The 12086-nt window shown below is 41.9% G+C and overlaps 2 protein-coding genes across 23 annotated transcripts in view; one reads left to right on the plus strand and one right to left on the minus strand.

Moving 5' to 3' along the window:
* Window positions 1–12086, plus strand: part of ACOX2 (acyl-CoA oxidase 2) — a 31661-nt gene that overhangs the window by 16998 nt on the left and 2577 nt on the right. For 16 of the 17 annotated variants that reach the window (XM_072785627.1, XM_072785631.1, XM_072785629.1 and 13 more), the window contains 2 exons: window positions 3022–3239; window positions 10291–10423. In XM_072785627.1, coding sequence (XP_072641728.1) covers window positions 3022–3239; window positions 10291–10423 — 351 coding nt within the window. Of the gene's footprint in view, window positions 1–3021; window positions 3240–9369; window positions 10424–12086 lie in introns of those variants that run through there. The other variant, XM_072785637.1, reaches the window with a different exon arrangement.
* Window positions 3955–12086, minus strand: part of PXK (PX domain containing serine/threonine kinase like) — a 141228-nt gene continuing 133096 nt past the window's right edge. For all 6 annotated transcript variants that reach the window (XR_012011889.1, XR_012011886.1, XR_012011883.1 and 3 more), the window contains 2 exons: window positions 11477–11549; window positions 3955–10901 (listed from right to left, as the gene is read on the minus strand). The gene's annotated coding sequence lies outside the window, so the exon portion shown is untranslated. The remainder of the gene's footprint in view (window positions 10902–11476; window positions 11550–12086) is intronic.

The raw sequence follows: 12086 nt of genomic DNA on the forward strand, positions 1-12086 counted from the left end.
CTTTCCCTCACAGATGCAAGCTATGACCTCAGCCACTGTGTATGAGGGAGAGAGGTGATTCTCCAAGTCCTAGGGGCATTGAGGGTGGGTAGTTCAGCCAGCCTAGAGGAGAAGAGCAAGTCCCTTCTTCCCCAGGCATTGTAAGCTGAAGAAGAGTGGCTTCCTGGAGAGATGGTGCCCAAGCTGACTCTCCAAAGTCATAATGGGCAGAGAAATCTGCAGTTTCTGAGCTTCATGCTTTGGAAAAAACATATACTCTACAGAAACCTTAACCACTCACCATGTCCCATCTAGAAACCATAAATATGCAAGTAGAGAGTGACAACAACACAAGGGGAGTGGAGAACAGTGCAGAGTGGTGGCCCAAGTTATGTTTCCTGCTCTCTGCATGACCTGCCTCTCTATGTGACATCCAGTGTCCTTCCTTCCCTGGGCTGTAACTTTCTGGTCCATATAACAAAGGGGCATGAAAAGGACCTTTAGGCTCTGATAAGCTCTGGTTGTGTAACCTGAGGCCCTGCCCAGGAGAGGCTGGTTCCTAGGACCACTAGAGGAAATGCTGGTACCCATTATAATCCAGCCTCAGTCTCTGGTGGCTTTGGCAAGGCAAGGCAGTGGTGAAGACAGACACTTAACAAGGATATGGACAATTTTTCGTTGCTACCACCTACTAGCCATGTGACCTTGGGCAAGGAATTTAATCTGTCAATGCCTCGGTCTCCTCATCTGCAAAATGGAGCAAATAATAGTACCTACCTTCTAGATTATTATGAAGATTAAATGAGTTAATACATGTAAAACTTACAGATGCACCTAGCATATAAATGCTACACATCCCACCCCTTATACCCAAATTAGGCAGGAGGCAAGATTTAAACCAACACACACACAAAGGAAGTAAAGTGCATTGTGTTCAAAGCATGGTGCCAAAGTTTGACTCACTGTCACCAGAGGCCACAGAGGCCGGGGCCCTCAGGCAGCTCTTTATCACCCCACTCCACAACCCCAAGGCCCTGAGAATTTAAGGATGTGGCCCTCAGATTAGAAAAGGGAAGCAGGGTCTGTCCAGTTTGAGCACCAAGGGCTGTCTGACTCAGCGGAGGCAACAGGGCACATCTGTTCGTTCCTCTTCTATATCCAAATGTTGCAAACCGAGTGTGGCTGTGAGCGCACTAGGTCCAGGTGGCAAAGCAGTGTTGTTAGCACCCATGTGAGGCCTCCATGGGAAAGGCAGATCCTTTCCAAGTGAGAAACCTGATGGGGTCAATTCCCTGTTAAAGACTCTGGTGGCCTTTGGACCCCCAGAGAATGAAATCCCAACTGATGTGAGCTTCGGGAACAAACAGTCAAGAAAAAATTGAGCCATTTTCTGTGCAAAAGAAGGTGGTTTTATTAAAGCATGGGGACAGGACCAGTGGATAGAAAGAGCAGCCCTGGGATTGTCAGGAGCAATTGATCACATACACTGAAATTGGGAGGGGTAGAGGCCAATGAAGTTTCCAAAAGGATTTTCACATGTTAAGGAAGGAATATTTACAGGATCCTGGAGGCCCGGCTAACTGTCAAGCTAAGGCTGTTTTTTCCTCTAGCAAGGCGTTAATATTAAGACAGGAGTTCCAGGAGGAATGTCATATTCAGTCTCAAGTACTTGTCAGTGAGTTGTAAGTTATAAAGAAAGTTCATTTTACCTACATTTCTTTTGCCTTTATTCCCCACCTCACCAACCATGTCAATCACAGCCCTTCAGGGGCCTAGGTCGCGGTGCCCACCCACCCTAACTTACACAGTTCTGTCATCACCTCATTCTGCCCCAGTGATGCAGCCTCCCGCAAGTACAGCCCCGTGTACATGCAATAACCCCCTGCTGAAACTTCTCTGAACCCTCAAGACAGTCTAAGCCTTGCTACTTAAGACATTACTCGGAAGCTATCTGGAAATCTGCATTTTCACAAGATGCCCAGCTAATCTTTACGCACATAAACCTTTGAGAAGAGTTTTTATGTGCTCTTCTTTCCTCCCTCCTCCCATGGAATTCATATACCTTACCTGATAACAATATGTGCATTTGTCTTGGGGAGAAGGGAATATTCAAAATATTCAACAACCAGTAGGGCAGGGGCACAGGCCAAACAGAAAGGACTTCAGGCCTAATGGAGGCAGAGGCCTGAAAGCCTCCTGCTGGGTCAGGCATTCATCCTTTATTTGCAGAGCTGTAAGGGGTGGGGGGGGGTCCCAGGAAAGGATCCTGGCTGACAGGGGGGTCTTACCGGGTTGAGGGCAGTGGTCACTTACCAGGTGGTACCAAAAGTTTTATAATTTTATTTTAAGTAAGCTCTTTGCCCACTGTGGGACTTGAATTCATAACCTCGAGATTGACAGTCCTTTGCTCCACTGACTGAGCCAGCTAGGTGCCCGAAAGTTTTGTTTTAACCAGTGACAAAGCCAGATTGTTGGATATGTGCCAAATAACTGCCCTGCTTACCTTGCAGAGTTTACCCTCAGTAGCTGGGAAAAATTCTGTGTTCATACTGAACCTCTAATTTCTCACCCCAAGACACACACAAGCACACACCATGGCACTGAGCATGGCAAACAATAAATAGCTGTTTTCTTAAGTGGTGCTGTCCTCCACCATCTCCATGCCAGCCTCCAATACCCCTGTATTCTTTCTACTTTCAAACCTCCTTGAAATTTCCCCCCAACAAAATGAGGAAGCTCAGGGCCAAGTCCCAGAGCCCACAAGCCTCCATCAAGAGCATGTGTATACATGCGTGCATGCAGACACACACACACACACACACACACATGCACACACACACATACGCACACAGGTATGCTGTCAAAAAGGCTCAGTCAGACCCACAGGGAGCTGAGAGAAAAGGTGGCACTGATCAGCCTCCTGGGAAAGGATCCTCCTGATCACTCCTGGCCGCAGTGAGCTTATTCCAGCAGTCCTACCCTGCTTCCAGGAGGACTTCTGGAGTCAGAAATCAGAAACTAACGTATCTTTGTGTCTTTCAGGCACATTGCTACTATATCAGTGTGAAGAATTTTACAGAAACTCTGGACAAACTAGAAAACGAACCAGCAATTCAGCAGGTGCTCAAACGCCTCTGTGATCTCTATGCTTTACACAGTATCCTGACAAACTCGGGTGACTTTCTCCACGATGGCTTCCTATCTGGGACCCAAGTAGATGCGGTGAGAACAGCCTACCTGAACCTGCTCCTCCTCATCCGGTAAGTGGCTGGCCCTCAAAGCATGGTAATCTTCAGAGACTAGCCCTAGGTCCTTTGTTTACTTCAAACTCTGAAACTGCAGCTCCATAATCTTGCTACATGAGGTCTGGCAAAAGTAGCAACCACCCTGGAGAGGTTTATACTCTAGCATGATTACATCAACATAAAGTATTATGGATTCATGAAAGAAAAAATAAAATAAAAAAACAATTAGAAATAAAAATACCTAAAAACAAATTATCTCAATTGAATAATCTTCAACATTGTAAAGGAAATAGGAATAGTATCTAAATGAAGCATACTACTGTATTCATAATATGTACTAATAATGAGTCTCAATCATAACTAATTATTTAAGGAACACTTATGTGTGCCAGGCATTGTGCCAAAAGCTTTCACATACATCATCTCATTTAATCCTTCTAGCTTTTTGAAATGAGTACTATTAATTGCCCCATTTTACTGGGGAGGAAATTCAGGCTAAAGGGAGTAAGGAACTTGCTCAGGTCTCTCAGTTAGCCAGGGGAGGAGCTGGGTGCAATCTGGGACCTATTGGACCCCAGAGCATATGCTTCTACACTGTATTAAAGTTAAGGTGAGGGGATTGTTTATTTCAAATGTATCCTTGTCTTTGTTGAATGTGCTTAGGCAAACTCTTACTAAATTGACTAAACTTAGTTTCTCAGCTTCAAGATGAAATTTTCTTTTAAACTCAGTAATTCACACATTTATTCATAAAGCAATAATACAAATAGTTCTTAAATGCAACATAATGCAGTACAGTTTAGGGTCATGACATACTAATGCAATGCTTTCATTCTGTTACGTTATATATATAATCTAAATGATCACTTTAAAAACATCGAAACCAAAGCCCCAGCCTGAACAGCATACTAGAAGAAACAACTTAAAACAAAACAGGTCAGTCACCATTGTCCATAAGATACAATGGGCTACCTTAAGGATTTAACCTTTTCTGAGAAAACAGGATGACTCCTTCATATGGGGTGGTGTGACACTGTGTCTGTGTTTGTGTGTGTGTGTGTGTGTGTGACTTTTCCGCTAGAACCTCTAATAGTTCACATTATCTAGAACACTAAGATAATAAAAAAGGCAAAAGATTTGAAATTTTAAAAATTAGCTACTTGTGACAAAGTTTTTAAAAAACTAGATCAAATTATGTTTATTTCTAAAAAAAAAATTATGTTTATTTCTAACAATATGCAACATTACCACTTATGACTCCTTATCAGCACCTAACAGATATTTGGCAATCAGCAAACGTTTAATTAAATCATCAAAAACTGTCAAAAATACATTTCATGCAAGTATGCCTCAGGTATTAAACTTTCCCTTATATAGAGAATACAGTGGTGGGAACCATTAATAGCAGAGCTGAGTATTGCACAGTTCAAACCCAAGTCTAATTCTGAAGTGCTTGGCATTTTAAACATTTATTTATTTACTTGGGGGAGAGAGAGAGCTCATGAGCAGGAGGAGGAACTGAGGAAGAGGGAGAGAGAGAATCTCAAGCAGACTCCCCACTGAGCACGGAGGCCAATGCAGGGCTCCATCCCAGGACCCTGAGATCATGACCTGAGCCAAAATCAAGAGTTGAGCATGGAACTCAATGGAACCACCAGGCACCCCTGAAATGCTCTGCATTTTAAAGTACATGAAAACAGGGATGCCCGGGTGATTTAGTGGTTGAGTGTCTGCCTTCAGCTCAGTGTGTGATCCCAGGGTTTTGGATCAAGTCCCGCACTGGGCTCCTTGCAGGGAGCCTACTTCTACCCCTACCTATGTCTCTGCCTCTCTCTCTGTGTCTCTCATGAATAAATAAATAAAATCTTTAAAAAAAATAATAAAGCACATGAAAACAATAAGGTTTTAGCCTGACTGACAGAGATGATTAAACACAAAAGATAACCCCTAACATCTCATAAGCATGATTTTTTAACATCTGCAACAGCATTTCTAAGCACTTGCCTTGGCACCAGAGACTTACAAGTTAAGACAAGACCAAGAGCACTGGCACAAACAGGCAACTTATGCATTGCTGTAATTGTTTTATTAAATTAGCTGGAATATTAAATTTGTTATGTGAGGTTTTAGGTATCCATCTAACCCACAAACTGATTTACTCACCTTATGTTTCCTAAGTAACCTTATTACTGCGAGGTAGTTAGGTATGTAACAGACTCCATGTTTGTAACGGTTCTGTGTCAGAATTCCTTGCCTTGGTTACTTAGTATCACCCTCTAATTTCTGAGATAACAAATGAAGGATGGCACACTATTCCCTGTGACACTAAGAACCAGCTTTCTGTGTAATGTTAACTAACTGACCCAGTTTATAGTTGTTTAAGGGGTCATAAAATCTCAAGTGAAGGACATACAGGTATAGATGACAGATTGAACATATGTATTTACTTTTGTTCCCTCCTGAAACAGCATGGATTACAATTTTTAAAAAGCTACACACCCACAAAAAGAAAAAGAACAGGGGAGGAAACATGAAAATATGAAAGCAGATGAACAGTAGTAGACCAGAGAAAACTGGATCATAAACCAGAAGTGAGAAACAAGTTATACCAAAGAACCCCAAGAAGTAGCAGCACTGTGCACCTCTGACAATAGGGATAAAGTTGAGACCCACGGGGGTTCAGCTCCATCTGAAACAGAAGGAGCTGAACCCCCAGGTCCCCTCCTCCTCTGAAAGTAATTTTGAGATTCTCCTTGACTCCACCCTGGCAGAAGAGTATACAGCGGGTCTGTGGGCCAGGGAATATCAGGCATAGTTGACAGTGAGGCTACCCTACAGAAACCAGGGGTCTGAATAAATGTTTATAGGCCAGGTGCTAACCTAAGCCCCCTCCCTCAGCCCTCTTTTCCCTGGCTCCCAGAAAACTGGCAGCCAGGCTAGTATGCTACAGAAAGATGATAGTATGCTCCTTCTCTGAAGAACGTGACCAGCCCAAAGGAGACAAAACTGAAGATACTGACACCATAGCCCTCTAACTCACCCACCCCATAGTGAATCCCACATATTGACAAGCACACTTGGACTTCTAATCAGCTAAGTAATGTCCCACTCTTAGCTATGATCAGAGACTCGGGGATCACTAGACACCCAAGGGAAGCCCCCGACTTAAAACAGAGACCAAATAAGCAAGAAGGAAACAACTTTGAGGGCACAAGAGAATCTTCCAGGAGAAGGAATCTTTTTAAAAAGACCAGTAATGCCCTCAAAGAGTTAAGAGGAGATACACAAAACCACAAAACAAGAATGTCATTTCTTAAAAAGTAATATTCAGAAGAAAAAAAAAAGAGAGAGAGAGAGCCCTATGAAACAAAAATGATAGTGGAAATGAAAAGCTCGGTGGAAGGACTGGAAAAGAAAGTTGCATAAAATCTCACAGAAAAGAAAGCATAAAGATAAAAATTAGCAGAAAAGATAAAAATAGCAAGAAAACTGATTCTAACTGCCCATCATCTGAAAAACAGGTCTAGAAAGAGCAGATAGAAAAAATAGAAAGGAACAAACCATTGATAAAATAATTCAAGAAGCAGGAGGCTAATGAAGAACACGAGTTTCAGACCGAAAAGCCCACAAATACTTAAAGACTAGAGGAGACAAACACACACAGAAAAGTCAAACATACAGTGTGCGACATGGTAAATACATGCTACGAAGAAAAGGAAAGCAGGGAAGAGGATTAGGAATGCGGGGATCCGGGGGGTGGGGTGGGGAGACAGGCTGTAGTTTTATTTCATTTGATTTTTTTTTTAAGATTTTATTTATTCATGAGAGACATACAGACATAGGTAGAGAGATGGGCAGAGGGAGAAGCAGGCTCCTCACAGGGAACCCAATGCAGGACTTGATTCCGGACCCTGGGATCATACCCTCAGTCAAAGGCAGATGCTCAACCACTGAGCCACCCAGGCATCCCTTCATTTTGATTTTTTAAAGATTTTACTTTTAAGTAATCTCTACACTGAATGCAGGGCCCAAACTCACAAGCCCAAGATCAAGAGTTGTACCCTCCACTGACTGTAGTTTTAAATAAGTCAGAGAAGGCCTCCCAGGGAGGGTGGTATCTGAGGAAAGATCTCAAGGGGTGGGGACATGAGAGGAGCCATGGGGTTGGCTGGGAAAGGAACATTCCAGGCAGAGAAGTACAAATGTTGGAGGCCAGAGCTTGCTTGGCACGTCTCCCCCAGAGAAAAGAGAAGAGGCCACAGAGGCTGGAGTGGCATGACTGAGGTGAATGAGAGCAGTGGTCAGAGAGTTAAGGGTGTGCTGGGGCCAGGGGTGAAGACAGGTAGAGATCATTGGAAAGACTTAAAAATTTGGCTTTTAGTTTGTGTGAGAGTGGGAAGGTTTTCACCATTTCACTCATCTGATATATTTTTCTAAAGGATCACTCCAGCTGCCATATTAAGAACTGACTGGGGAAGGAGATGAATAAAAAGCAGGGAGCCCAACTAGGAGGCTACCTCAATAATCCAAGTGAAAGATGATATCAGGTTAGACTGGATGAGAATACTGGAGGTGATGGGAAGTAGCTGAAGTATGGATATATTTTGAAGGTAGAACAGGATTTGCTGACAGATCACAGGTGTGGGGTGTAAGTGACAGAGAGGAGCTCGAGTTTTTGGCCAGGACAGAGTTGCCATTTCCTATATATATGCCAGGTTTGGGCAGGATGCACAGGAGAAGGTGCAGAAGATGTGGAGTTTGGCTTTGAACATGTTAAGTTTGAAGAGCCTATTAGTAATCAAGTAAGATGTTAATAAGCAGGTAAGTGAGACTGGAGAGATAAATTTGGAAGTCATTAGCATATGACTGGTATTTAAAGCCATGAGAAGGATATCACATGGAGTGACTATATGAAGAGAAGAGGCCTGAGTACTGTGTCTTGGGACCCTCCAAGGTTGATGAGAGGAAGTAGCCTTGACAAGAGCTATTTCAGTGGAGTGGAAGTGAAAACCTGAATGGATCTAGTTTAGCAGAACAGGTGGAAAGAAGAAATATCAAAGCATAAACAAGCACAACACTTTTAAGGAGCTTTATCATAAAGGGGGGCCAAGATATGGAGTAGATGATGGAGAGGAAAACAGACTCAAAATCTTGTTTTAAGGACGGGAGGTAGGATAGCATGTTTGTATATGAAAATGATCCAGTAGAGAAGGGGATTTTGATATTGTAATGAAAAGGCAAGAAAATTTCTAGTATGTTGTTCTCTAATAGGGAAGAGGAGAAGGCATCTAAGGGATGAGGAGGGGCTGGCATGAGCTGGGAGCCTGGACAGTGTACCTATACCAAAAACAGAGAAAGCATGTATAAATAAAGTGGTGGGAACTTGTGGGTGTGCTCTTACCCCTTCTATTTTACCAGTGAAATTGGACAAAAAGTCATGTAAGTAAGAGAGATGTGAGATAATCATCTAAGGCAATGAAAGAGTAAAGGAATGAGAGCAATGTCTTATGACTGCTAGCCAGCAGATAAGGGCCCACCTGAACTCCCATTACACCAGTCAGTACTGACTTCCCAGCCACATATGGCTACAAAGGTGGTGACACAGAGTTGATGAAAAACTGCTGAATATATTTCTGAGGGAGTGAATATAACAGACCATAGAATTTCAGCTGAATAAGGAAGGAAGGGAGGCCACCAGGAGGATGAGGGACATTAAGTTAAGTGGTAGGTACTGGTAGGGTCAAAGAAGTATAACCAGCCCTAAATGGAAATCCTCTCACAGTGATGATGAAGGGTCACCCAGAAAAGATTAAAATAGGAAGCTACAGTATCCCAGTCACCTCAACTGCTTTGTAAAAGGAGGACTAGGGAAGAGTATAAAAAAAAATTGCAATGTTATGTTTCATACCCTTGCTAAAAAAAGTTAAAGAAACATGTGAACAATTTTTATTTTATTTAAGATTTTATTTATTTATTCATGAGAGACACAGAAAGAGAGGCAGAGACATAGGCAGAGGGAGGAGAGCCTGATATGGGACTGGATCCCAGGACCCCAGGATCACGACCTGAGTCAAAAGCAGACTCTCAACCACTAAGCCACTCAGGCATCCTGTGAACAATTTTTTTTAAATATTTCATTCAATAGGCTAAAAGAAAACACATTTTGTTGCTTGAAAAAGAAAAGAAAAAGATTATCGGAGTCAGAACTCTAGAGGGGGTAAGCCAAAAGGGCAGGAGCCAGTGAAAGGAACACGCCCCACATCATGGAGAAGGTGCAGATATGGAGAACTGAGTCCTGGGATGGCATCTTGGTGGAAAGTGACAGAGGGAGCCCTAGAACAAGGTCAGTAGAGAAGATCCAAGAACCAAGAAGCCGCATTTTAGAGGAACATTCATGTAGGTATTGAAATTGCTATGGATGATGACAAAAGTTACAGTGAGAAACAGCAGACCAGGAGGTAGATCACTCTAATGGGAGAGACATGGTAGGGACACTGCTCAACCACGAGCAAGATATGTGAAGTCACAGTTATAGACACACATATAGTCATAATAATGCAAGCACCAAATATAAGTCTGACCAGAATTATAACTATACTGGGAGCAGGAACACCAAGAAGCAGCAGAGGTGAGGCAGGATGATACAAGGGTGACAAGAGGGAACTAAAAACACATCCTTATCTTTTTGTAATGGAGAGTTGACAGATAATACCTAAAACTGAACAACCAAGAAGTAGCAATCCACACAAGATATTTAGAGGCATTCAGGTAAATACCAAAATACGAGCTGAAATACTGAAACTGATTGCCCGAGGTGGGGGAAGCACAGATGAGACAAGGATGTGCTGATTTTAAATAATAAGCCTTGAAGATTACTGGACTCCTTCTACTTGTATATCTAACAGATCAAAAATTAAAACTTTTAGAAAATTAAAGCTGAGTTGTTCAAAACAACCGAGCTGAGTTGTTGTGACCTCTTAATTAGGTGTTGTTATTCACCATCCCTGATTAAACAGATTCATAAAAGCAATCTAAAATACTCACAAACTCTTGTTTTCTCTCGCAGGAAGGATGCCATCTTGTTAACTGATGCTTTTGACTTCATGGATCACTGTTTAAATTCAGCACTTGGCTGTTATGATGGAAATGTCTATGAACGTCTGTTCCACTGGGCTCAGAGGTCACCGACCAATACTCAGGTAGTTGAGTAGAACTCATTATGAATTATGTAAGAGAGCAGAGAACAAGCATGAATACAACCTCCATGTTTTCTCATTTTAATTGATTCCCCATTAGGTTGGAAATTACTTGGCATAGCATGTCTGTTAAAAAGATTTTGAGAATACATGAAAAAATCCAGGAGTGGCCTGGATTGGAACTCTGAGTATAGACTGTAATCAGCAAAAGACACGGCTCAGAATTTGGTAAAGGGAATTAAGAGGAAGGTCCAAGCTCTAAATCATGGCTTGACATACCCAAGGGCATACACACATAGTGCCAAACGAGCTTTTAAGTAACAAAGAAGATAAATCATTGCAGTGATTGAACCATCATGTTTTCAGCCTTTTACCTCTCAGTTTTGTGTTGATAAAAATGGGTATTCAGAGGTGATAGGAAGCTTCGGGTGGGGGATCAGATCAGACTCTCTGTGCTGGAGATGCCTCCTTCCTCTTCACTCTAAGGAACACAATCCCAGGAACAAAGAAGGCTGTTGCAGGACCATCAGCAGCCCAAGAAAGCCATATAAATGTCTATTACAAGGGTTATGGCAAAAAGATCCCCAGCTGTCCCTAAGAGAGAATACCAGAACTCTACGTCATTGACAGAAGGGAGGACTCATAAAATCCTAATGATTTAGGGTCAGCGTCCCAGACTCTGCCATAAGCCTCAACGGGAAAAGTTATGAATGTCAATGACTACAATAACTGGAATAAAGAAATAAACCCTATATTTAGAATTGGGTAACCAATATTTAATAGCAAATTTGATACAGATGATCAAAACAAAGATAATCTATAGATATGCAACAGATTATTTTAAGCTCTGTAGTGCAAATGTTATTCAGGTAACGAAGCTTACTTTTTTACCCCTTAGGTCAAATTTCAGAAAAGTGTCTTAACACCTCATAAAATTGGCAACTCTTAGGCTTTCATTCACACTTAGCATGGTGTTAGACTTGCTCTTCACATTTTGCATCCTGTCACACCTCACAGCGTAATTTAACACGATTATCTAAAATTATAACTGGTCACCTCCAAGATGCTTGTCAGATAGAAGGCCAATCCATTTTGGTCATTTCCCGTCTCCAGGAAGGCATCCTTTTAACTTGATAAGAAAATATAAAGAATTACCTGAAGAAAGTATGATACATTTACTGCTTAATACAGTTAAGCTACTTCTGGTGTGTTACTTTTTCTATTAGATTCCCCCTACTTTCTAATATTTAAATCCTGGCATGAAACGACAGCAGTCCTCCTACTCCAGATTAGCTCCTATGGTCTAAGGATAAATCTATGCCCTTTGCTGCTCATGAGAAAAACCGACCCTGCCAGCAAATGCTAAATATCTAGCTCAAACCTGCTCAACTAGCAATACAAGGAAACATGCCAGTTCTGATTCCTCATCATCACTAAAGAACATAGTGCATTTTTTTTTACTTTGTTTCTAATCTTTATTTTAAAAGCATTTAATCTGCATACTATATGAGGGCAAGCTTATGTAAATGAGGAGCATGACTGGTCCAGAGCATCAACAGATTTGGTAAAATGTTGATGCTCATCATCTCATTCGCTTTTCTTTCTTTCTTTCTTTCTTTCTTTCTTTCTTTCTTTCTTTCTTTCTTTCTTTCTTTCTCTTTTCTCT

Source organism: Canis lupus, chromosome 19 (genome assembly GCF_048164855.1).
Source record: "Canis lupus baileyi chromosome 19, mCanLup2.hap1, whole genome shotgun sequence".
Lineage (NCBI taxonomy): Eukaryota > Metazoa > Chordata > Mammalia > Carnivora > Canidae > Canis > Canis lupus.